This window comes from Colossoma macropomum, unplaced genomic scaffold (assembly GCF_904425465.1).
Source record: "Colossoma macropomum unplaced genomic scaffold, Colossoma_macropomum, whole genome shotgun sequence".
In the NCBI taxonomy this organism is placed as follows: Eukaryota; Metazoa; Chordata; class Actinopteri; order Characiformes; family Serrasalmidae; genus Colossoma; species Colossoma macropomum.
The window spans coordinates 26,758,670-26,785,598 of NW_023494799.1; the positions used below are offsets into that span (position 1 = coordinate 26,758,670).

General features: G+C 39.8%; 2 protein-coding genes across 3 annotated transcripts in view; one reads left to right on the forward strand and one right to left on the reverse strand.

Annotated features, from left to right (window-relative positions):
* Positions 1 to 10,422: 10,422 nt before the first annotated feature.
* map1lc3c (microtubule-associated protein 1 light chain 3 gamma) lies at positions 10,423 to 12,726 on the reverse strand. Its single transcript, XM_036586615.1, has 4 exons — positions 12,593 to 12,726; positions 12,319 to 12,374; positions 12,129 to 12,235; positions 10,423 to 10,636 (listed from the first exon to the last, which is right to left on the reverse strand). Exons 1-4 carry the CDS (start codon positions 12,714 to 12,716, stop codon positions 10,453 to 10,455), a joined length of 471 nt encoding a protein of 156 aa, XP_036442508.1. The 5' UTR covers positions 12,717 to 12,726; the 3' UTR covers positions 10,423 to 10,452.
* A 5,908-nt stretch (positions 12,727 to 18,634) lies between these two features.
* Positions 18,635 to 26,929, forward strand: part of strn (striatin, calmodulin binding protein) — a 70,902-nt gene continuing 62,607 nt past the window's right edge. For both annotated transcript variants that reach the window (XM_036585915.1, XM_036585916.1), the window contains exon 1: positions 18,635 to 19,030. In XM_036585915.1, the coding sequence (XP_036441808.1) occupies positions 18,815 to 19,030 (216 nt within the window). In that variant the 5' untranslated portion in view covers positions 18,635 to 18,814. The remainder of the gene's footprint in view (positions 19,031 to 26,929) is intronic.

Consider the following 26,929-nt stretch of genomic DNA (forward strand, 5'->3'; position numbering starts at 1 on the left):
AGCAGTAGCACGCAGTTGCACCTACCAGACTCAATGCGGACTCCTTGCGATTTGATACAGCCTGTGAGACAGTTTTAAACACAGGTGCAGTCCAAACAAGTTTTCACTTACTAACTAGCTAGCAGGCGCTCAGTTATGTTCACTTATGTTCATATACGAGAGTGTGCCAGCTAGCTAGCTATCCAGAGCTAGAGACGTTATAAATGGGGAGACCGGCTCGTAACGTTCAACATGGCTTCTGTTTACGGTTAAAGTCCCGCCCTTTACGAAAAAGAGCCAATCAGCTTGCTGATTACGCCACAAGCGTCTCTCCCTTCAAGAAATGGAGGCAATTAAATTGCTGGTTACACCACAACCGGGGAAAGCCACAGCTTATTGTGGAGATCTGCGCAAGCGCAGTAGCCGACACAACACGAAAAAAGACGTTTTTTCGTGCGTTACTGAGTCAAACGCTACAAACTACTTATGTTTTTGTCAGATTTTATTAATGATTTCAAATATACGTCTGAAATGGTAACTTGACTTTCAGTTTCGAATTTTTAGGTCTGTCCCCATCTAAAGAGATAGGAGTCTGGGGTGAATTACAGAAACTTCCTATCTTTTTGTGTTAAGATCTGACAGGTCACGACAAAATTTCTCACAAATTCGTTTTACAGAAGCAAATCTTATCTTAATTAAGGAATCTTATCTTACAGCATTTTATTTAATCTAAAGTTAGGAAATCTGTGGATCGAAGTCAACAATCAGCTGTCATGTATGTTACCTAGCAACCGACCACACGCGCACAGCTGAAACATAAACACGTAATAAAAATAATCAAGTGAGCCAGATAGCTACCGTTACTGAAATAAAACGTCAAATAAAATGTTGGTTTCCCAAACACGCTAACATTATTCCTCCTACTAAACAGACACACGTTCAGCTCTGACTCACCATAATATTTTATCTGACGGGTTTTCATCAACATTAACACACAAAGGTAATAAGAGTGGACGGTGGAGATTGTGTCTGCGGCGTCTGAGGTAGCGTCATTATGCTAGTTATAGTGAACTGTCCTGCCCGTCACTGCACAAAACAATAGAAACAGATGGTTAAAACAGAAGTTAAGACAGCTCTGGGGTTGTCTTAAAGTTAGGACAGCATTTAGGAAATTTTGATGAAATTTGAATAATAAATTTAAATTTTAATTTCTGCTAGCTACACAATGAGGTCCAATTGTATGTTAACGCTATGCCAACTCTTGAGTATGTGAACATGCTGTTTTATTCCATTTAACACTTGTAGCAGACATTAACATCTGTGTACCTCACATGTAGCAGCTAAACTGTGACTCTTTCAGTGAAGCGGCCTGATAGAGCTACTGTGACTGTTCTCCATTTCCAAAAGGCTAAAAGTGAGATTTTTTTCCTCAGAAAATATGTCCCATCCATTGAAAATCAAAACGAGGTTGGTTGATTCCTATCAATTCCTATTTATGTTAGTTTATGATATAACATGTAAAGCCTTCTGTTCAGCTCCTGAAGTCCTAACCAAAGGGCAAGTTCTCTTGGCTGTATCTATGTAGGTACCACAAGGAAAAATATTCTATTAGAATGATTTTCTGCTGTGTTTAGCCCTTTACTTTCCAACCAAAACTTAACGATGAAATGAGAGTATTGCTACAATGCAGAGTTTAAATACAACAAGCATGCATGATTGTGCAAATAATTAAATAATGATTAAATAAAACCAAGCTAAAAATTACAGACAGTATTACAGTGTTTTTTAGTTCTCAGAAATTATTTGACCTTCTCCAAAGGCCTAGAAGTCCTTGACTGTTCTCCACTCTCTTATACTAAGCACGGAAAAATGCACTGAAAAATATTCTCTATGGAAACCATTTACAGCATTTGACGGACAATCTTAGCCAGAGCGACTTACAATTTGGTAAGTTTACACAGGTAGGCGAAGGGAGTCTTGCCCAAGGACACTTATAGTATAGTATAGGGTGCTTGTCTAGAGGGGGATTGAATCCCTGTGTATAGTGTAGAAGGCAGAGGCATTACCCACTACACTATACCAACTATGGAAGACGATGGGACAACACAGATGCACTTATTGTTTCCATTCTTGTGGCCAGTGGTGTATGCACTCTTTAAAGAACATAGTAAAGCAGTCTGTTTTCACCAGACCAGCATCAGCTTTTTTTCTTTGAGTGAAAACGACATTTTCGCTGTCACATAACCGCACGGCCGTGACCCAAACCCAATTTGCGTGTAGTGTGTGACACCCAGATGTTTTCCTGAACCTCGAGATCAGCAAAAACCCATCACATTACATTCGGCCTCATTCCAAAGTCACATTGTCATTTCCTAACAGCGGGGTTGGACAGGATGGTCAGAATCGTGGCTGCCCATTACTGAATCACCACATGGCCTTTGAGTCACCGGCTCTGTGTCATGGGCTTCTCCACCGCAGAAGACCACTGAATTAAGTGACATAGTAGCGGGAAGAATGCAATTAAGATGATGTACGGCAGGCAGCTTGATTGCATACAGGATGCATTCCATTGTCCTGAGAGGGCCGTTTTATATGCTGCTGCCAGAGAAGGAACCCCAGAAGAAAGAGCTCTAATGAGAGAGAATGCCTCCAACAGTCCCAGCTGAGGCAGGCAGGAGTGCTGAGGCTTAATGGATGACCCTTCTGCAAACAGCTCTGGACTGGCCACAGGCAGATCCTGAAGCAGGTCAATGGCTGCTTTAACTGAAACCTTGTGTCTAAATTCCAACTACTTATCATGACAATTAAAATATTCTCCTTAGTGTAAACATGTAAACATTGTCAAAGTTTCAAAAACACTTAGTCTATATATACAATATATATATATATATATATATATATACACACACATATTTTGTCATGGTTGTGATGTCACAGTCATGCACATTTACATACACTCACATCTCACATACACACAAGCACTTTCTTACCTTGTATCTGCATTTTTAGCCCATTTTATTGGTTCCACATACCATATAGGAGCACTTTGTAGTTCTACAATTACAGACTGCAGTCCATCTGTTTCTCTGCATACTTTCGTATCCCACCTTTACCCCAATCATCAAAGATCAAGACCCCCCACAGGACCACCACAGAGCAGGTATTATTTGGGTGGTGGATAAGTCTCAGCACTTCAGTGACACTGACATGGTGGTGGCATGCTACTAGCGTATGTTGCGCTGGTATGAGTGGATCAGCCGTGCTGCTGGTGTTTTTAAATACCTCAGTATTACTGCTGGACTGAGAATTGTCCACCAACCAAAAATATCCAGCATCTTGTGATGAAGTACTGGAGGGTGAACAACACAAACTCTGCAGCAACAGATGAGCTACTGTCTCAGACTTTACATCTGCAAGGTGGATCAGCAAAGTAGGAGTGTCTAATAGAGTGGACAGTGAGTGGACACAGTATTTAAAAACTCCAGCACCACTGCTGTGTCTGATCCACTCACACCAGTGCATCAAACACTAACACGCCACCACCACATCAGTGTCAATGCAGTGCTGAGAATGATCCACTGCCCAAATAACACCTGCTCTGTGGTGGTCTTGTCGGGGTCTTGACCATTGCCGAACGGAGAACAAATTACGTGGAGAAACTTTTTGTAATTTGTAGAACTACAAAGTGCACCTATATGGTAAGTAGATCTGACAAAATGGACGATAAACATAGATACAATGCAGGTGTACCTAACAAAGTGCTCTGTGAGTGTATAACTGCCCAGCCAGCATTCATCAGTATAGTTCGCCTACTCACTCACACTGACACGATAAGGAGTGTTTTTACTGCACACAGTCTGTAGCACTGAGTTATTGCAGTGCAAGATGTGAGAAAACAATTAACTTCATGCTATTCTTGATATCAGGAAGGAAATGAATCATTACAGCCTTCCAAACGGTCCACATATCTGATATAAGTGACTGATTATTAATTCTGTCCCAGAGAATTTAACCCTAGATTGCTTTTTGAATGAGACACAATACAGGGCAACCAAACAAAACTGAAGTCTTTTACAAACATCAGCCTTAAAGGCACAATGACAAAAAAGCCTGTTTGATTATAAGGAGTACAGAGAAGTTGGAGAATAAGGAGTGACGTGGCAATTACCAATAGGGAATTAGCACTGAGCAATGTAGTACATGCTTTTATCTCCGCCGGTATGCTCCTTTTTTTGGTTCCTAAATAATTGTTCCTACTAGAGATGGAATATTGGCGGCAGTGCTTTCATGGGAAATAGACGGAAATAGCAAAGACCAAATACTGTTTTCCTCACAAACTGACTGATTTTTGTGGAAATGCATCTGATCCGTGCTTGGTGTCAGTGAAACCATGGCAACCAACAGTCAGTTTGAGATCAGAAACGCCCACAGGCAATGAGTGATCAGCGATTTGGGCGACAAGAAGCGAAAAAAGTTGCTGCTGGTATAAGAGTATATAACAGCAAAGAGTTTTAGTGTGTGGGCGGAGCCTTATTTCAGCCACTCCCCTGCATGTTAGAGCAGGAAGTGAGACTGCATCCCTGTCCCTCATGACCACATGGTGAGCAGGTAGATCCCATTGTTGTCCTAAAGTCTGAAAATCAGTGTGGAATTGTCACTATTGAAACATGTCTTTTCTGCAATGAAGTAAACCTTTTTGTGTTTTAATAAAAATAAGATTATTTTATTTGTGTACAACTGTTCAAAGCTGTGTTTGCTGGTCACATACTGGCTAGCGTGTTTGAGTTCTGCTCAAAATGAGCTAAAATGGTCACTACCGGAACTGTCACTACCGGAAAGTTTTGCTAAAGTTTTGGTCGTGTTATTATTGTTTTGATAGTGCCAAAATGAAATGTTCATTCCTATGTTTTAATAAAATAAACATAGCTAAGGCATAAGGTCAACTGACCAAGTCATTTTAAAGACTACACATCTTTTTCAGATACCTGAAGTAAGCTACAGAAATACTAAGAGAAGTGTGGATATCCATATGTTTAAATAGCGACGCATATTCCTATGAAATTCTAGAACAGTCTAGATGAGGTTATATTGGTTTTTTACATGGATTCTACACATAAAGTGTCTTGACACAGCCCATATATTGTTTACTGTTGCAGGAAAACACAGTATTATATAAGCATTTTTTGGGAGTACGTTGACATTTCGCCCATACACAAGCATTCATTTTATAGTGTAGAGCAGGAATACCAATATGGCCGCCAATTTGGGTGGTGGATCGTTCTCAGCACTGCAGTGACACTGATGTGGTGGTGGTGTGTTAGTGTGGAACAAGTGGATCAGACATTTATAAATACCTCAGTGTCACTGCTGAACTGAGAATAGTCCACCAACCAAAAAAAAATAAACAGCCAACAGCGTCCTGTGACCACTGAAGAAGGACTAGAGGATGACCAACACAAACTGCGCAGCAACAGATGAGCTATCGTCTATGAATTTACATCTACAAGGTGAGCCAACAAGGCAGGAGTGTCTAATACAGTGGACAGTGAGTGGACACAGTGTTTACAAAGTCCAGCGGCACTGCTGAGTGTGATCCACTCGTACCAGCACAACACACACAAAAACACCACAACCACGTCAGTGTCAATGAAGTGCTGGGAAGTGCTGATCCACCAAGCAAACAATACCTGCTCTGTGGTGGTCCTGACCATTGAAGAACAGGGTAAAGGGGGTCTATCAGAGAACAGATGGACTACAGTCTGTAACTGTAGAACTACAAAGTGCTCCTATGTGGTAGGTGAAGCTGATAAAATTGACCAAAAATGTAGAAACAAGCGGCCAGTCGGTGTACAAATGGTCTAAAGGCCTAACAAAAAATGAAGCTTCCGAATGCTAAATAAGGAAACAAACATCACCATGACAAATGAATACTTAAGAATTTGGATTATTCAGGCCAGCCCTAGTGCAGTTCCATTCACTTTGTGTTTTAAAGCTGGCAAACGACAGATGGACGGATCCTCGAAGCAACAAGTAAGAGACCACAGAGTGTATAATTTACTCTCCTCTAGTTAGAGACTGTCACAGTGCACACATACACCCTTATGCATGCACACAAAATCACTGTCAGTGCACTCTCTGCCCCCTTTTTGAAGGGTTGGCATTACTGTGTTGGCAGCCTGTTAATTATAGTACTGTGTGCCCGGCTGGCACTGGAGACAATTAAGTGTTTGTCTACAGACTGGCACACGGGGGGCAGCAGGTTTGCCATCACCTGTCAGAACGCCATTAGCTGCCCACACACTTGCATGCCACGGCTAAACGGAGCCAGAGGACGCGGAGGGCGAATGCAATAGTAGCTCTGATGAGCGTGACACGTTCGGCATCCATTATTAACAATACAGACAGGAAGAGAGAGACACTGAGGCCGCAGTAGCCATAAAAAGAAAGGCCCGAATGTGCGGAAGTAATACGCATGTAGGTACTGTTATGTGCAAAAGTCTGAGACCACCCTTTATTTATTTAATTCCCAATCAAATTAGTCATTAAGCGCAAGTTATACATTTTTCAGTGTCAGAAAAAAAGCAGATATCATATTTATATATACACATACATATTATAATCATATTTAATGGAAAATTACACAGAAGCTCCAACAACTTAATATAATATCACATTTTCAGTACTTAATGTGTCCACTCTTTACCTTTATCACAGCTTTCACTCTTTTCAGGAGACTTGCTTTCAGTTTTTCCAAAAATTCTGCAGGGATATTTTTCCACACATGCAAAGTTCAGTCTTAGAAGTTGGTTGCATTTCCTGCTTCTCACAATCCAAGTAATCGCAAACACATTCAGTGATGTTGAGATCTGGACTCTGGGGTGATCAGTTCATTCTTCACACTAGCAGATACTTTACTTGATTTGCAAATGTTTTTCTTTCCTTTACTCAGTAAGGGCCTCTTGACAGCTACACATCCCTTCAAACCCATCTGATCAGTTTGAAGGTGCTGATCTACACTGATTTTAAAATGTTAGAATAGATTAGAATTCACTATAAAAGTATTTAATACATTTTGCATTCATTTTTAGCACAAAATTTAAATTCTCAGGCTTAAATGTAAACATGGTATATTGTTCTTTGCTTGTATAATCTCCATAAAAAAGATCTGCCCACTCTGGTGCAGCTGCACATGAGGCCGAAAGTGCCTAAACTGCTTGGAACTGTGTTCTCTGAAGTAATGGAGCTCCATCCAATACCTCTGGGATGAGCTGGAGTGATCCAGAACTGATCATCCAACATCAGTACCTGACCTCACTAATGCTCTATCAAATCCTCACAGCAATGTTCCAACATCTAGTGTAAAGCCTTCCCAGAAGAGTAAAGGCTGTTACTGCAGCAAAGGGGGACAGACTCACTATTAACACCCTTCATTTAAAGGTAAACACTGGATGAGCAGGTGTCTACAAACTTTTGGACATGTTTTTTGTATTCCACTACTGTATAAATATTTCTTTAAGTCACAGATTATTTTCAAAAATGCCAAAATAATCTAATCAAATTGTGGTGGAATTTGAGATTTCTTCCATTGTAATACACTGAATTGAACTGTATATTCCTGTAGTACTCAGATATATTTGAGTCACAATCACGAAATTTTAGCTTATAATTAGTTGCTATAAAAATTTGCAATTAACAATTTAATGTTTTTTTGTTTTACGATACGCAGCTAGTCAAACACACACTACTCACCGCCACCATCTAAAAGCGCTATTGACAAACACCAAATAAACAAACGTTACTCACTGCCGCCCTCTAAAGGCATTTTTGACAAACACCAAATAAACGAACGTTACTAACTGCCGCCCTCTAAAGGCGTTATTGACAAACACCAAATAAACGAACGTTACTCACTGCCGCCCTCTGAAGGCGATATTGACAAACACCAAATAAACGAACGTTTCTCACTGCCGCCCTCAAACATTACTCACTGCCGCCCTCAAACAAACGTTACTCACTGCCGCCCTCTAAAGGTGTTATTAACAAACATCAAATAAACAAACATTACTCACCACCGCCCGTTTTCTGTTTTCTTTTATTTACATACAACCCAACACACCAAAGATTGTTTGTTGTGACGTTCACATGATTGTGAAATATAACCACTTTGAAAAATCGGCTATGTAAAATTGTGACAAGCCCTAGTGTAACCTATCATTGTGGCACCAGATCATCATTTTGAAAGTTAATATTGAATAGTAATGAAAGACTTTGTTTTAAACGAAGGCGTCTTCCTCCACTGCTGATGGCTGATGGCCGACGGCCGATGCCTTCTGTCCACCGAGTGCTTCAAATGGTCCTTTGCGAAGCCTGGAGCAAGACTGGCCTCATTAACTTTGAGTCTGGATTTCAAAGCTGATCTGCTGTTGCATCTTGCAACGGTGCATTAAACTCAGATCCTCACGCCATTACACAAATAGACCTGTGTCTCACTACTGAGTCAGTGGAACTTTCCATTCCCCACGGCACCAATATAAACGCAGCCACTGAAAGACGAGGATCGTTTTGGCAGAGGATGGAGCTGACATGGCCTCAAATATGTCGCTTGGTCAGCAGGATCACTGAGTTAATTCTGCAGATAACAGGAAATAAGGTATAAGGCCCTGGGCAAGGCTACAGCCATGTTAGGCTTACATATGGTGTTGCTGGAAATACAAGTCTATCGTTATGTGACCCTGTCCAAATATTCACAGTAAAAGGCACAAATACACAGTTCAGTGTTGTTTAATTCTGATGTAGGCCTGTTATTCATGAAACATAAACCTACCATAAACTACAAGGAAAAGAAATGCCTGGTCCCCTCAACAAGCACAAGCAAACAAGATGGATTGAGACATTGCTGAGGAATCTCCCTAAGGATTTAGAACCACTTCGAAACAATAATGCCTTCACAGGTACTGAAGCAAACCATCATCAAGAGTCTGAGACAACTGAATTCAAGACAGCAGGACTTATTTTACAGCTCAAGAGTGCCATCTGCTGGATTTCGCACTGTCTCACATGGCTTATTTCCTATGTTTCATGACTGAAGTAGAATTCCCTTAGTTTTGTAAATTTTCTACATAATTCAATTATTGACATGTAAATAAAGTGATTCAGGGTGGTTTGATTTAAAATGCTCCACTGTAGAGAAACTTACCAATTAGAAGTTTCTTTACAGTGGTGGTGACAGGAACCAGGGATCATGATGACACGATGGCAAATCTTGCCATTTTAGTACTTACATTTAATATGTACTATACAAAATGACCAGTGAACTTATATGTAATGTGATGCTGCTGTTAAGGGTAAAATAGTGGAGCAAGTGAAAAAATAACCCTTCAACCACTCTTCATGTACCTCTTCACCGTAAATACACTTGAGAAAATGTATTTCCAGCCAAAATTGTTTTAAACTACCACAACACAATGTCTCAGACATCAGGTAACACTGTCACCATTTCATATAATAGTGTTCTGTAAGTCTAAAGTTGGGCTGGTCAGAATCCAGATTTAAACCCTATAGAGAATATTTAGTCTCATATTGCTAACTTGGCAATGTTTTTTCAACTGTTTGAACCCATCAGTATTGAGTGGAAAAAGATTCTTTTTTCAAAAAGATTTTCTGCAGGTTTACACACAAGACTTCAACATTAGATCAGATTTCCCATATTAAGTTAGTTTATTTGTTTAGGGATTTGTTAAGATTGTTAAAAGCTTAATGTTTGACCATTTAAGTCATGTACTTATTTAAATACACTGAAGCACATCAAACTGCATTTTTACATGTAAATGGCTCAATATTAAAACTACATAAGTTATGCTGTAGGAAGTAGCATGATAGACCAATGTACACTGTGGTACTAAACAGAGCCAGGCTGAACTTGCTTATTCATTACTGCATGAATCCAGTTCTACTGATGCCACAATCAGGACAAAAGTACTAAAAACTACAAGACAATAATTTGGAAAATTTACTGACAGCTATATACAAAAAAATTATAAATAAAATAATCATTGGTACCAAGACTCAAATTGAAGTTAGGAGTGAGGCGATCAGAAACCACTAGATTGTGGTGTAGTATTTGGAGTAGGAAAAATGTGCTTATTTAAGAAGGCCACATCAAGAAGAACTATAAATCAGACAAGCTTTAATTCCCAATTGTGGCTTAAAACTCTACATTGCTTCTACTGAAGTTAGTTTATGTTGCTTTCCTCATTTGACTCCATGCTGCTTTCTAGTGACCGACACAAGAGTGACAGGCACAATTTATTACTTTGTTGATTAAAACATACAATACAAACCAATCAAAATACACATACAGAATACATCTTTTAAAACCCTATATACAAACTTTTAAATAGGACTAGAAGTACAACTTTGCTACGTGCAGAATGTCTTTTTTTTGACCCAACAGTCTATATACTTCATTTCATTCTATCGAGGTGGTCCCACTTCCCAATATCCAAACATCTCCTGGGAGGCGTAGGTCATGTAAAGGAATCCATCCTCATCTTTGTGGTCCTTGTACACCTGAGCCATAGTCAGAGACATGCTGGCGATGCCCGTGTTGTTGATGAGTAGGTAGAAAGCTTGGCTTGGCATGAGAGTCATTCTGTTTCTGAAAAGACAACCACAAACAAAAATGGCAGACACTGTGGTGGGCAGACTAAAACCATCCTAAAATTAAATATTTTAATTTTATCCCACCAACATCTTATTACAACCACCATCTTCTACTACAACTACTACTACTACTACTTATTATTAAAATAATACTAATAATAATAAAAATAAATAAATACATAAATAAATTAATTAATTAATAAAAAGAAAAGTCCCAAGTGAGAGGTGTGAGCAACAGCAAAGCAGTCCAGGAACTGGAACCAGACAGAATGAAATTTGAACAGAGGGGGATTAGGGGCTTTTGAAGGGGAACTCTGGCCCAAACGGGGAGTGACATCCTTGTGATGTATCTTGAAGCTGGGATTGCTTGGCAGTGGAATTTATGAGGGTAGGCTGTTTTGAAAAGCAGCTAAATATCACTACTGCTAGAAAGACATAACTTGTTACTGTTGGTTTTTATTTAAAAAATAAAGAACTAGAAAACAGAAATTTTTAAATAAAAGAATAGATTACAGAACACCAGATGAAGAGGACATGGCAAAAGCTGCCATTAGCAGGGCAGCTATTTGGGTATTAGACAGTTTACCTCAGTTTAACTTTCCTCTTGCTAAAAGGGCATTAAAAAATAATTTTAAAAAAAATTGTCTGGCATTTTTGGCTGAATAAGAACAATCACTTTCTCCAATGTGTCTCACCAACCAAGGTAAAAGTTACACTTATGCTACACTGGCTAGCAGTCAGGATTGGTTGACACCACAGGGATTCTCAATGGTTGTTTGAAGTTGTATGATTTGTGTAATACATACTGGGTACTGTAGCAAGAGAACATTAATGAATGAAAACAATATGAAACTGAATTCCACCAAACCAAAAGATTCACTTTAGTTTTGCATGAAATGGACAAACATTAAGCCCTACACTCTTAAAAATGGTTCAAGAGTTCTTCAGTAAAGACAATGATTCTGTTTAGAATGATTTCATACTTAAAGGGTTCTTCTTATATAGTTCTATATAGCACAATAAAGGGTTCTGCTATTGTTACAAGCTTGACATTGTAACAATAGAAGAACCTTTTGTGTAATATTAGAACCATATTCACAACACAGTCTCCATCAAACTGAAGAGCCTTTTTACCATGCAAAGAACCACTTAGGCATGAACTGGTTCTATACAGAACTCATGGTTTACTTTACTAAAGAACCTTTAAAAAACAAGTCTTAACTGTGTAGTTTTAGGTTTGAATGTCTTATAATGGACTGATTAATTTGATTAAGAAGATTAAGATTTTTCTCCACAAACTCTTGAGCAAAAGTGAGCTTAACCTTTGAAAATACCTCAAATTGTTTAAAAAAAATATACATAAGCAATGGTAAACTGGACTAGTTACTAGTCAATCCACAAACCACGGCTAATGTTTTGAAGCTGTTAGCCACCAGATAAGTGATCTATGATTCAGTTTAACAATACTTAAGACTTAAAGAGCTCACCTGATGATGGTGACAAACTGGGTCATAGTCAGCTCTTGTGGGACGAGGAACTTTGTTTTGTCCAGAGGTGGCAGGTATTTCTCCCGATGGTACCGTTCAATAATCACCTGTAAACAGAAAGAAACGAGCTGTTCACTCATACAAAACACTTAACGGCACAGCTAGCAACACATTTTTGGGGATGTCTTACCGGAACCTTGGTTGGAAACTTGCTGCGGATTCCTGCCACTTCTTGCTTTCGTGTTGCTGTTGACAGATGAGAGCAAAGTTAGAAAAATCCACGAGGCTTCCTATTCGCCAGCTTCTTGTTCGAATTCTCCCGTTCCACCTCAAATGATGCAGCAGTTACATTCTGTTTAAGGTGGAACGGGAAATCCAAACAAGAAGCTGAATCAGCTTTGTGAAAACCGCGTTAAAGCTCTGTAAGCCGCTGTTACATTAAAGTGGTGGGAAACGCGCTTTACCGAAACTTTTCCTCTGTTTGAAGGGCTTTGGGTGCTGGGTTTTCTCAAACGGAGGCATGCTGTCTGATGTGTCTCTCCCCTCGGCTTTCCCACGGCCTCTGACCCGCCCGGCCTGATTACTCATGAAGCGCAGCTAACACAAATTAAATAGCGCACGGTGCGGTGACGTAGCCGGGCCTGATCCTTCCCATGCTGCCCTTCCAGATCCAGATTAGAGGAGCAAAACAACAAAAAAAAGACCAAAACAGTTGAGTCATTTGCAGTTATTCAGTTACATGTAGTTAAAGGTACGTCTTCATAGATACGTTCACTACACAGAAAAACAAAGCAAGGAGGTCTGGAGAACACAATCCTGCTTCTTCTTTGCTGTAAAATAAAGCACATTTAATAGAAGCTCATCAGTTTGCTGTATATTTTTTTCACATTCACTGCTAGTTTAGTGTAAAAGGTGAAAGGTCGCGTTACACGTCACGCAATTTACAAGTGGGAAAATTTCCCATTTTCCGACACGAACGCAGCGCGATATCATGATATCCCTAATATTTTGATACTAATACTATTAAAAGGGCGTATTTCCCACATTTCTCTCGTGTTTTATTTTTCATCCTTGATGCCCATTTATGTTTTTTTATGTAATTTACGTAACAAAAAACGGTCATAATTCATTGTCGTACCTCCTGTTATTTTTTAGAATTAAATAAGCCGTTTTCGTGAATGTACCTTTGATTAAAAATTTAAAGGTACAGTAAGAAAAAGTAGCCATAATTCATAATTCGAACCTCGTGTTATTCCTTTAATTATGTATATGTTAATTTAACAAGCTGTTTTTGTTAATGCACCTTTAACTGACAATTGAATAGTACTTTCTGAATCCACAATTGATATTTTGTCCCCTAATAAGGACAGTTACAACAGTTTCTAATGACTTTTTTAATTTTCAAAGGTTACGCAACAGTTTATCTAAGAGAGTGCCACATGCTGAGTGAAAACCAGGTACCCACTCCTTATAACTTCAGTGTGAATGGGCAGGGCTACACTGCTGTAGGCTGACTAAGCTAATATATGTAAATGTGCTGGGTTTTGTAACATCACAAAAACAGTGAATTCGAAATGGGCTGGTTTTGCAGTTTGGTTTCCATATATGGGCTGTATGGACTGGGGAGTGAATGGTACATTTTGAAATTTTTTTAATAAAAAAAGTGAGGAAAATTGTATGATATGGGCCCTTTAAAAGTCTTTTTGTACATGTAAAATGAGTCATGCTTTGTGTTTTAACAGTAAAAACCAGTAAATATGGACATCAAAAATTCTTTTTGAAAGTCTTTTTATTAGTATTAAGTAAACAGTATAAACTGACTACTTAATAGTGCAAGATAATTCCATATGATCTGACATTGTGGCTGTCTGTGCCTGTGTGTGCACTTATGAGGAGCAGAGGGAAAGGTTCAAAGAACAAGAAGATCCTGTACTGCACATTTATTTGCTACATTCATACATTTTTTTTACTTTTCAGCCTAGGAGACACCGTGTGTTTTATTAAAAGATACATATTCAGTAGAGGGCAGCGGTGAGTAATGTTTGTTTATTTGATATCAAACTGTTTATGCTGCAGGGTTTTCAGCCGTCTGATCAATATGGCAGAGACGAAGATATTCAGATGTTAGTAAAAAAGCAATTGCCTATTGTTTTAACTTGTGATGGGCTGTATTATGCTTATCATCTTAAATCTTCCACTGTAGATTAGTTCATTTAATGAAAAACAAATACAGCTGATAATCTCTTCTGGTACTGCACAAGCAGAGCCTGCACATCACATGAGTCTGTCCCAGTCACATGGTTTTAAACCAAGCACCAAGGTACACAAAATACAGGAGCTCCTGGGGGGGCGGGACCCCATAATTAACCTCTTGGACCCCCTGAATGTCTCAAAATGCAAAAAATAAACTTGCCCATTCTGCTACAAATTCTGGGAAAGATCATTGTTTAGCTGCTTCACCCACAATAGGTGAGCTTCTGTCTTTGGTGTTCTTAACTGAAGATGAAGCACTGGTCTGCATCATGGTGGCGCTGTAGCAATATGGTTCACTTAGTTGGTCCTTCATAGCCTAGCAACTGTAACCAGTTGTAGAGAGGAGAATTACCACTCTGTAACGTCTTCTGGGTTTCCCAAACACTAGAGGGCGCTCCAGAGTGAGTCCAAAATGAATGAATTAAGATGGAGCATTTGAGTAAAATCATAGTTTATAAATGCTTAAACATTTTTAATGTAAAAGAATAAATTTATTTCCTGAACACTGAATAGCATAAAACATTTTAACACCACTGTTATATTTTAAGAGCTTTTACACTCGAGTTATAGGAGTTCAAAATGGCGGCTCATGTACGTTCATGACATCTGTGAGCGCGAGCAGCCAATAAGCTGCTCCGCTCACCAACCAATCAGCACTCAGTAGCAGTAATGTTAGCGTCCTGCTGCCTAAAACCCGTTTGCTGTAGAAAAAAGGAAATATATATGTAAGTTTACTTTGCTTTTTTAGTGAAATACATCCTTTTACTTTCTCATATTAAAGGAAAGTTCTGGGCAAATGACTATTTTAACTTTTTGTTTTTAGACATTGAGCTCCATTCACTCCCATTTGTTGAGTACTCACTTGCGTGCACCCTCTGGCATTTTGCAGTCATGTTTTTGATATAACGGGGGGGAATAGGAAGAAGCCATGCTCCACATAAACCAGCTCTGCTGTAACTATACCAGGGATACCTCTGAAGAACTTTATAATGTGCTGTAGCTTATTTGTAAATCTAAAAACTTGCCCAGTTTCCCAAAAGTAGTAAATTGTTACACACTTGAATTGTCACTCATTGGGGCAGTTATGGGCTGAAGGTTAGGGAACAAGCCCCATGACTGGAAGGTTGCCGGTTTGATCCCCTGAGCCAACAGTGCATGACTGAAGTGCCCTTGAGCAAGGCACCTAACCCCCAACCACTCCCCGGGCGCCGTCGATAGGGCTGCTCACTGCTCCCTAGTGTGTGTGTTCACTAGTGTGTATGTGGTGTTTCACTGCACGGATGTGTTAAAATGCGGAGGTGAAACTTCCCTGTTGTGCAACTAATAAGGGTCACTTTTCGAAGACTAAAGAGGTGTAAGATCTCAGTTAATGTGTAGAGGAGAGCATTGGCAAACTAGAAGAGATCATTTCCAAAAGAAGAACTGTTAAACCAAACATTCTATTGCCATTAAAGCTAGCATCAGTACCACTATAGTGAGTGAGCAGCCAACCAGTGCTGGAGTAGCCAGCCAACATGGGACCCTCCAAATACCAGCGGGTATTTCTTACACTGCCTAGCGCCTTGAGGTCCCTTTCCCTCTACGTCTGCACATTGTTGACGTCAACAAAGTGCAGACTTGGAAGAGGACTGCAGGGTTTAGGCCACCCTTTGGGACAGGGCTTCACTCAGAAAAGGAATCTCTCACTCACATAGCTTCTAATTCCTATTTTGGGGGGTTAATTTCATTCTGTTTTGTTGTTTCAGTGCCTGGACTGCTTTGCTGTTATTCACGTATCTCACTTTTGACCTTTAGTATTTTATTTTATACCAAACGGATCCAAAAAGGATAAAGATGCTGGATGTACTAAGAAGTTCCAATATATTTCTTTAGGGAACTCGGTAATTGAGACATTTTTGACTTAATTCTGCTACTTAAGTGGATTTTTTTCTACCTACATTTACTTTTCCTTCTATTCAAGTTTTATTGAACTGATATGACTTTTACTGGAGCGTTGTTTTGGATTGCTCTACCCACCCCTGTAATCCAAGGGAGGAGTATGAGAATTAGATGTACAGTTTGATGGGCCTAGACATATATTGCCTTGCTGGTAAGGCAGATGTGAGATGTTTTGTATCACAGTTAGGCAGAATCCAGTGAGCCCTGACCTCTTTCTTATCAGTGTGTGTGGCTATAAACGTGCATTCCTTCACTGCTTGTAAAAGACATAAGTGCACTCTTATGTGTGGAAAGAATGACGTTAACAAATGTCATCCGTGCACTAACCTCCAGCTTCTCTTTCACAATAAAACGCTTGTGCTGTGCTGTCTTCCATGTTTATCAGTCTTGTTACCAACTGAGTGCCGCATTACATAATGCTACGGGCAGTACATTGATTTACATGCACTCCCAGCAGCCTGCTAGATATAGCCTGTTTATCAGTCAAAGGAGATCTCTGGCCAGAAAGAAAATTTTAACTATCACTACTTCTGTTGTAAACATGCTTACTCCCTTCTTACAGCAGTGCTGCAATAATCTCAAAAGTGACATTTTCCTGTTAAAAGACAAGAAAAAACCCTTTCTGATGATGAATGTTGAAGGTTTTGAGGACTATACCTGCTTTGAGTTGAATAGTTTTTTTCCACTCTGCTGGCTGAAGCAAAAGAAAGCCAGCTAGTTAACATTACTGCTTGGAAGCTAAATATAATGTTTATATCGATTAGCCTGCACATCACTGGAATTTTTCTTTTTTTTATCGCTTTGGGGGGTATTGCTAATGGTTTTGTGGCATAATAGGTATAGTGGTTAGAGAACATTTATATACAAAAAAACAAAAAGGATACAAAATCATCAATTCTGTCAAACCTAAGAGGTCGAAGGATGCAATATTGAATATCACACAACCAGACAAATAACATCAAATGTCTTAGGCCAAAATGCCTCTTCAGTTCCTTTTTGTTTTATTACTATAGATCTCAATTTCTGCATCCATTTTTAATGTAGTTTTTAGAGTTAGTGATAGAGCATTCTGTCAACTATCTCGATTTTAGTATGAACGTTTATGGTAATATAAATAAGGCGTTGATAAATTACACTGAAAATGTTACAGGCAGTATCGCAAGCTCAAGAAATGCAACGACCAAAAGGCCCGTTGGAACTTTTAAACTACAAGTTCCATCATGCTTAGCGCGCAGCTCATCGCACATTCATCTCTGATTGGTTGTTTTCTAGGAGTCGTTTGTTGTATCCAACCAGAGCGGAGCGTGTCGACACTACGCTATGTTTGTGGGCGTAACCAGCCTCGCTGTCGACGTCACGAAACAACAACGGCCGCAAGTGACGGGAAGTTCGAGTCAGTTTGGCGAGCCGATTCTTTCGAAGTGTTCATTTCAATGAACCAAACGTCCGACTCAAGGATTCATCGATTCACATGTTAAGTCAGCTTTGTGTCCATCTCCCCCGTGTACAGCGACGTTTGATTCAGCGAGTGAGTCTTATCTTTGCTACTTGCAGAGACAAGACTCGTCTCTAAGAACATGGCTGGGACATTTACCAGGGCCAGTTTTCTGTACATATAAATTAAGCCTAGTCCTGGGCTACAATGCATTTTGAAAGCAAAGTGTAAGGTTAGTCCAGGAATAGTTTTAATCCCTGTCCAGGAAACCAGACCTGACAGCAGCTGAAATATGAATGATTTTACTTTTATTAGACGCCTTCAGTCGATAACATAACATTGTAGGGGTGGGTGATATGGCAAAAATATTGTATTACGATACTTCAAGACATTTTCACAACACACGATATGCATCACGATATTTAGTTTTTCTGAGATTTAATTTTAAAAGTTATAACAGGCAAAATAGAACCTGTAGTGCCACATATAACAATTTAATAACAACAACAACAACAACAACAACAACAATAATAATAATAATAATAATAATAATAATAATAATAATTAAAAGCCTGCAACAGCAATGATTTCTATATAATATTTTAAAAACTGAACGGCGCTATAATGAGTCAAGCATTTAGTAGTCAGTGTTCCTCATGTACTGACAATATCCACAATACGCGCAGCAGAGTTTATTGTGACATAATTTATCACGATTACGATAAAATATCGTCGTATTGCCCACCCCTAAAACATTTTTAGAAAGGATGCAAAAAATGTTCGATTCAGTTGGGACTTGCGAATCGGTTCGACCGATGTATTGAACTCGACTGGGTCAAAAGAGCCGATTCGTTCACGAATCGGACATCTCCAACGGCCGCCTCGTATCGAGTCCGCTCGGTCGAGCAGCAGTAGCAGCAGATCCGTCAGTAGCGGTTTTCCACTCCGACTCACTCCAGCGGATTTATTTATATTTTAAGAGCACAGATAGGAGTCGACGGACCAAAAAGTGGTCGTGCCTAATCTGGGCGAACCGTATCTCCCACTCCCTGGCCCGGCCATGGACGAGCAGGCGGGCCCCGGCGTGTTTTTTAACAACAACAACAACTCGGTGCTGCCCGGCGGTGGGAAAGCGCCACAGCCGGGCGACGTGGGAGGCGGAGAGGCGGCCAGGGCGCAGTACAGCATCCCGGGGATCCTGCACTTTCTGCAGCACGAATGGGCCCGTTTCGAGGTGGAGAGGGCGCAGTGGGAGGTGGAGCGAGCCGAATTACAGGTGAATACACATTTCTTCAGCCAGCTGTGGCTTAGCGCCGTGTTTTTTGTGTGTCGTGCCAGGTTTGACTCCAGCGTTCCTCGGCTTGTTTTCGTGCAGTTAACGTAGCTAGCATGCTAGCTTTAGGCCTGCCTCGAAACGCTGTCTACCTTGACAGGCAGCTAAACTTTTAATTTGTCAGCATAATAGAGATCTTTAGCCATTAACCAGACCTCTTTCTGGTAAATGGTGTTTGTTAAATGCGTCTAAAACTCTGCATGCTCGCAGATTTTTGCCTGGCCGCCTGACTTAAGCTACTATTGTGAGATGGAGCTGTGATGGCATTCCAGAAATGCTCTAACTGTTGATCTTGTACACAACCAGTTCACGATCCGTGCCTTTTATGGGCTTGAACTGGATTGTGAAACTATCTTATCCTCTGCTTTTTGATTGATTTAGGCTGTGCACACTGAAATTGAAATGGGTCTGTGTCTAGGTATATGAATAGCAGCACGTGCAGGTCACCTCTGATGCAAAGAGTGGATATCATGCAATCTGTCCGTTTAACTAGGTGACACTGGTGCCCTTTAGATTCACTCACTTCACCTTCCAGTGACCAGTCGTGGATGATGAGTTGCTAAGGAGTATAAGCCTGGGTTATACTGACCAGCAAACGTATTTATGACCCTATAAGATGGCACAATGTTTTGCATACTTCACATCTGTATGATGCTTAATTTCCCTTTGATTTATATGAGCTGTTGTGGTATAAAGGCCAGTTATTCATTAAGCTGAATATTAATGGTCTGTAGCCCTAATTGGCATTTGTGCATCACTGATTTGGAAGCTGCTGATCTACTTGTGGATAAATCCAGTATGGAAGGCATGCAGAACAGCTGTAGGTGGAAGTTGACTCCCGGTGGCCAAGCAAGTTTTTTTTTTTTATCTCACTTGAGACCAGAGTGAGCGAAGTTTAAAGTTGAGAAATGCTGGAGAGGGTGTGATTACGGCAAGAGATGGGCAGATTCCTGTGCACTGGCATTTTCCCCTCTGGCTGCTTTCTGTTTTTGTTATTGCTCTCATAACTGGTGCGTTTTTCATGCTTTTCAGCAGGGCTATGTGAAAGTGAGGACCTAAACACTGTGAAAACCATGTAATGGCCACTGGTGGTTTATGGTTAAATAAGCTAGCACTGGGTTAACATTGTATTTGACCTGCATTATTAAAAAAAAAGGTGCCAAAACAGGTTTAAACCATTTTTGCTCGAGTAAACGATTCTGGATTCTCCTCTCTTTTTTCAATAAAGAGTTTGATACAGTGTGTAAACACACACCATTCACTCCCCATACAGTCCATGCAGCTACAGAAACAGCTTTTTGAATTTATTGTTTTTGTGACGAATATGTTTACACACATCCACTTATATTCAGCCCACAGTAATGTATCCCCTCCCATTTACGCTGAAGTTATAAGGAGCGTTTCAGCATAGGCTGCTTTTTGTATAGGGTACAATACACGACAGCCAATCAGAACAGAGCTCATTTACATACAGCAGTCTTCAAGGCACAGACAGCCTGTTTAATTATAAGTGTTATAGGTTGGAAAATGGTCATGTTGCATTTTTGATACATAAACCCTAACAAATGTCATAAGTAAAAAAAACTATGAAAAAAGATTGTAAATGAGTAAGTGTGAAGAGCCGTTTTTGTTTGAAGAGCCTTCACATAACATATGGATTGTACACCATTGTCTGTAGATGAATGTAAGTGGTCATGCCAGTTTGACTAGGATTTATTTAGTCACTGATTTAATTGTCTGAGGCAGTTTCCATTAGATCATTTTCATCTGTTTTCCCTGCCATCTTATGATTCCATAGAATAAACACGTCTCCTGCAACGATTATGGGAGTTAATTAATAGCAAGCAGGCAGACAGTTAGTGTAGTTAGTGCACCTATTATGAAGGTTTTTTATATATTTTTATCATAGTATCATTTGGTATTGAGCATTGTTGTCATACTCACATATCAAAATTCTGTTATCGTGACCACCCAGTAAATAGTGTGCTGAGAATTCCTGCTGTGTATATAATAATGATTGTTCTACAGCTGAACCTCTGGACAGTAGTGACCTTGTATGGATGGCACTGAAGCCTGTCGCTGTCTGCTCACATCGTAGGCAGATCAGCTCCAGCGGTGCTTGCTTTTCTGCGTGTGTCATGTGTTTAGCACCTAGAACTCAGTTTGCAGGTAGTTCCAGCAATAACTGTGTGGTAGAGGATGGAGAGCAGAAGAAGCTGGGATTTACGAGCTGGCCTCTGTGGTGACTCATCCTACTGCACTGCACAGCTCTCTCTCTCTATTGCTCTCTCTCTGTCTCTCGCTCTTGCTCTCGCTCTCTCTCTCGCTCTCTCTCTCGCGCTCTCTCACACAGGCACACATATATGCTCTATGTATGTTAACATGTCTGTATGTAGATAAACACTGAGCTGCTAGTTTTTAGGCCTACTTAGCTTATTTCAGGACTCATTGGCCAGTTTATCAGAAACATCCACCATATAGATGCTCTTTGTAGGTTTATAGTTTAGGGATGCATATTCTGACTAATTTGATATTCAAGTGTCCATAAGATTGTAGAGCTGAATGTAGAGCTGTTGGTCTGTTTGTTTTAGGTGACAGCAGTCAGTCAGTTGCCCAAAGATTATGTATCACACAGACTACATTTTAAAACATGTTTTATTCAAAATATCTGAGGGAATGGTTTCCGTGTCGGATGAGTAACTCAACAAAGACCCTCTGAGATGAGCTTAAGAACTAAAACTGAAGCTAACCGGTTACACTGGATGCTGATGGACACTAATCATCTTCTACATATTTTTCTTTTGCAGTGAATGATGCGCCAAAATGCTAGTTTGTTAAAGAAATGTACACTGTTAGAAATAAAGGTTCTGTGCTGGTACATTTTTCATTCGTAAAGGTATAAACAATGTAAATGTTTCCACAAAGGTGCAACAGTGATTTTAAGGTCCAGTTGTGTACCTTAAATACGTTTTTCCCAGGTGAAAAGTGCAGATTTGTACATTTTCATAAGCTTATGTTTTAAAACAGAACAACAAAATAAAAAGCCTGGAGACGAGATGGGGTGTGTGGAGTAAGTACAATTTAGAAAATATCATTTCAATGGATTATGGTACAATTATGTTCCCTGACTAAAGATACTGAGATGTACCCTTGACGGTACCACCTGAGTGACAGTTACAAACCTTTTGTCTGAGAGTGTATTTTAACTCTTTGTAGTCTTAACATCAGCTTAGCCTGTGTAGCAATAAAAGCCATCTTCCTGTGATGAAGTCAGCGAATACCTGACTAGTGATTTCAGTATTTATAAGCCAGTGCCTCAAATGAGTAACCAAGTACTAGGGGTTTAATTAGGCCTAGGTTTTTGGGCCGAACCCAAACACAGCCTGAGCCCGACCTGACTTGACACACAGTGCCATATTTCCAATCAGAATCCGACTCAAGCCCAACCCGAATCACATCATGTTTTAAGTCTGAAACTGACTCTGGTTCAACAAAAGTCTGTCCAGAACTGACCTGAACTGGCCCATCACCCAAAGTGCCGAATAAAACCTGACAGGACAGCACTGGTAACTGCATGGTGACAGCAGTAGCCGTAATGTAACAGATTTAAATAAAATATTGAACAGTATGAAATGCTATGAAAGTGTAAATTCTGCTTTAATGAATTTATTCAAGTGATGCTTCTGAATCTGCGTCTGTTGTTAGTTTGGACAAATGTGCCATAATTCGCTATTCTCACACTGTGCAATGCTGCTAAAGCAAGATGTTAGCTTTACCCGTTTAATCCTTAAACCCTACATGAATGTTTTCAACACTGAACATTAGAAATCACACTTTCCTTTGGCTGCACTCTGCTGAATCTTTTCATATCGCCAACAGCAATGGCCTGGTTTCTCATGAGCGTGGTAGTCCTTGGAGCTGGTGACTTCAGTGTGCCAGATCATAAACAGATTTAAGGTAGTAAAAAGTAGCGAGGAAGAATAAAGTAAGGAGAAATGGTTATATCTATTAAACGTTATATCTGAGCCCAGCATGAGCTTTAGCACATTTGTGAAATGACGTCCGAAGCGGACATGAGCGGTCGGGTCCTGTTGGGTTTGGATTAATATTTCAGGCTCTACCGAGTTCTCAAGTACCCGTGCACATTCCTCTTACTGTTACTGACTGTAGCTCATCTTGTGCCATGCATAATATATAGTGTATGTGGCCAGGAAAGAAAGTTTTTAAAGTCCCAATTACGAAACATTGCCTGCCAACGGGGCATTGCCATATTTAGAGCCCAACAACGCTTCCCTCCATGCTGAAACATACAGTATGTATGTTTGCCACACATTCTGGCTGTCAGCTAAGTGGCAGTGGCGCTGTTTCAGCAGGTCCTGACTGGAGCTTTAAGCTGTTCCCCTCTTCAGGACAGGCTTGTCAGAGGAGTAGTGTGGGTTTGGGCTACATCACTGTGCTATTCCTGATTATGTGCCTTCTTTCTGCCTTCTATCCCTCATCCTGAGGCTTTCTCTCTCTCTCTCTGTCTCTCTCCCTCTCTCTGTTGTGAAACATTCTCACCGATACAGAAAAAACAAGCGTCTCTCCTCTCCTGTCAGACTTTACCCAGAAGTAATCTTGCTGAACACCCAGGCCAGAACGCTTGTGCTGAATTTACGCTTGCTGCTCTGTTACTGCCCACTGAGCTGGAGTTTGTGTCCTAGTATGCTGTAGTTTTGTTAAAGTGCCCATAATCTGAATTTTCTTTTCCTTGAAATCCAGTTCTGTGGGGTATTTTGTATCAAAAACAGTCATTACTTTTTACATGACCACTTTCCATCCTTTCTTTATCCCTTAGAATTAAGTGGGATATTTTCATCACTGGCTAATGTATGTAAAGGATTCAGTGGCTGAATTCAGTATTGGCTGCCCTGTGTTTTACCTGCTCATATTGGATGTCTGGATACTTTGAAAGGCAGTAACAATGCATTTGCCTAGCGACAGCCAGGAACAGCACAACGTTTAATCATTTTGATATACTCTTCCTCAATAACTCTACTACAGGTTATCATCCTCATCACTTCAGGATGGGTGGGTGGGCCAACCGTTGTAGGCTGCATGGGTGGTGTAAATGTGACATCACAACCACAATGATTTCCAAACAGGCTGATTTTGCAACTTGGTTTCCATATATGGTGTGGGGAGTGCATATGATACATTTTGAAAGTGTGAAAGTGTCTCTATAGCATGTTCAACTAGAATAAACAGCATGAAGAATGAGACCAACTTTCTTTTATTTATTTATTTAGTTATTCATTTTTTCACTGCTAAGAAAAAAGTAGAAAACATACATATAACAGAAAATAAAGCAGAAGTCTTACAAATTTATATAATAACGTTCTTTCTAGTATTTATCCTGTCCACTCTTTGCCTTATTCAGAGCTTCCATAATTTTTACGAGACTCACTTTCAGTTTTTCAGAGAAATCTGCAGGGATATTTTTCTACACCTTCAAAGTTCAGGCTTAGAAGTTGGCTGCATTTTCTGCTTCTGATGATCCAAGTAATCCCAAACACATTCAGTGATGTTGAGGTCTGGACTTTGGGTTGGTCAGTGCATTGTTCTGAGGAAAAACATCAGCTTCCCTGTTTGATTTGCAAATGTTCGACTTTCCTTTTCTCAGTGAGGTCCTTCTTGACAGCTACACATCCTTTCAGACCCATAGCGCTGAGTTGTCTTCTCACAATGGAAGGATGGACGGAAACACCTGTGGATCTTTTCAGATCTGAAGCAGCCTGATTTTCTCCTCTATCATAAAGATGAACACTTTAAGTGAGTTTTTGTGTCTTGCGTTCATTTTTTGAACCCCAGATTTTTCATTTATTTTCTTTTCACTTTCTTTTATCTGATCTCCTCGGAAATACCTCAGAATAACTTAATGGCTGTTTTGAATGGACGATACTTCTGCACTGATGTTTGTGTAATAGAGAAGTCTTTGTGTGCACATGTGTGTGCCTGTTTTGACTGTGGGTGCCAGAGATGTCAGGAGGACCTCCCTCTTCACTTGTGTACTGCCCTGTTGCTTCAGCTATGAGTAACCCTGTCTGGTATTCTAATGAGAGTCCTGCACTCAGCAGTAGTTTATTTTGCAGGTGTGTGTTGGGGGTATGTATTACTTAGAAGCTGCTCCAACAGGTTTCTCTCCCTCTCCCTGTCTTTCCTTCACTCACTGCTAGATTTATTTTCATTCCCTGAGTGTATGTGTTTGTATGCATTGGTTCTTACTTGTTCTACATAGTAAGAGAGACGTTGGTAGAACTGAGTTCTGTTAAATGAACTTAAGTCATTGACGTTCTCACAATACATCTCAATACTTTGAGTTTTTTGTGAGCAGCCAAAATCAATCAACCCTTGCAGAAATATATGTTTTTAGATGTTTGTATAATTAAAGTGTTACTATGTAAATAAAGTCATTCAGAGTGGTTTGATGTGAAATGCTCCATTCTAGAGAACCGAGTTTCACGGTCATTTGCCGTTATTTTACTGTTATCAGCTTTACATGTAAAGTCTTGTGTGTAGGTTTACTGGTTTTTCTGGATAGTAAATAAAATGGCTGTATTTGTCTTGTAGACATCACGACTCCTGGTTACTTTCACCACCACTGTAAAGAAATCTGAGTCTGTAAGTTTCACTACAATAAATCTTTTCACATCAGATCAGTCTGAATGACTTTGTTTACATCTCAATGCTTAAATTTAGTTGAAATCAATGGAATTCCTTTTTAAGAAGAGACAAAAGGGAAAACAAAAACCATTGGTAAAAATAAGAATGCATAATGTGCTGATCTCCAATGAGCTGCTTGTTGCTATGCAGGTTAAGCAGTAAACTGGTTATTTTTGTTTACAGGCTGTCTACAGTTGGTCTAAATTTGTCCTTTTTATGAAAAATGAAGTTTTTCAGTGTTCAGTAAGTTCTGATGATACAATTTTCTGAGTATATCTTGGGTATCTTGACCAGTTTTATCATGACCGCAATAGCATATCATCCTAGTTCTGTTTCTAGCACTGCACTCTACTCAACTAAGGAGCTCAGAGCAGAACACCTTTCCTTAAGTACAAGTTTATACTTGCATGCATTACTTCCTGCTTTCATCCAGAATTGAAGTAGCCTGCTGACTGTGTAGTAATTCCATTTTCTATCAGCAGATGAGGACGTCCAAATGGACTTTCAGCATCTAAATGTCAGTGATGGGTGTTCCAATTTTCAGCAGACTTTATTAGCATCAGGTCCTCAATGTCTCGACCACGTTCATCACTTAGACTGTACTGGTCTGAGCCATTAATTAGCCGAAGGTCAGAGCACTCCTAATTTATTTTTTAGAGCTATTAATTTCTACAGTTCTGTTTATTTGGACATATGTTGCTCCGAACAGGCAGAATAAACTTTTGGGTTGCTCAGAAGAGGACCGTGAAGAGGAGGATAAGCCATAATTTACCCACACCTGCACATCCCCTCTGCTTTTGCTCTGTAGTTACGCAGTGTTTTCCCCATTTAGATTTAAAGCCGGTTCAGGGCTGAAGTAGTTTCATTGTGCAGATTAATTATATGTACTGTTTTACATTGTCTATACATTTATTTTCAATAAGTGTATAGAGGATTTGCGTGAGTTAATTTACATCAGAAGATTCCATGTGCATCTGAATGCTTTACATTTCATGCTGGGCCAAAGAATAATTTGCATATACACTTGACCGTTATATCTATATGAGCTTTTTGGACATCCCTTTCCAAAACTATAGGCAATAATGTGGACTTGCCTCCCCTCCCTTTGTGGCTATAATAGCCTCCACTTTTTGGAGTGTG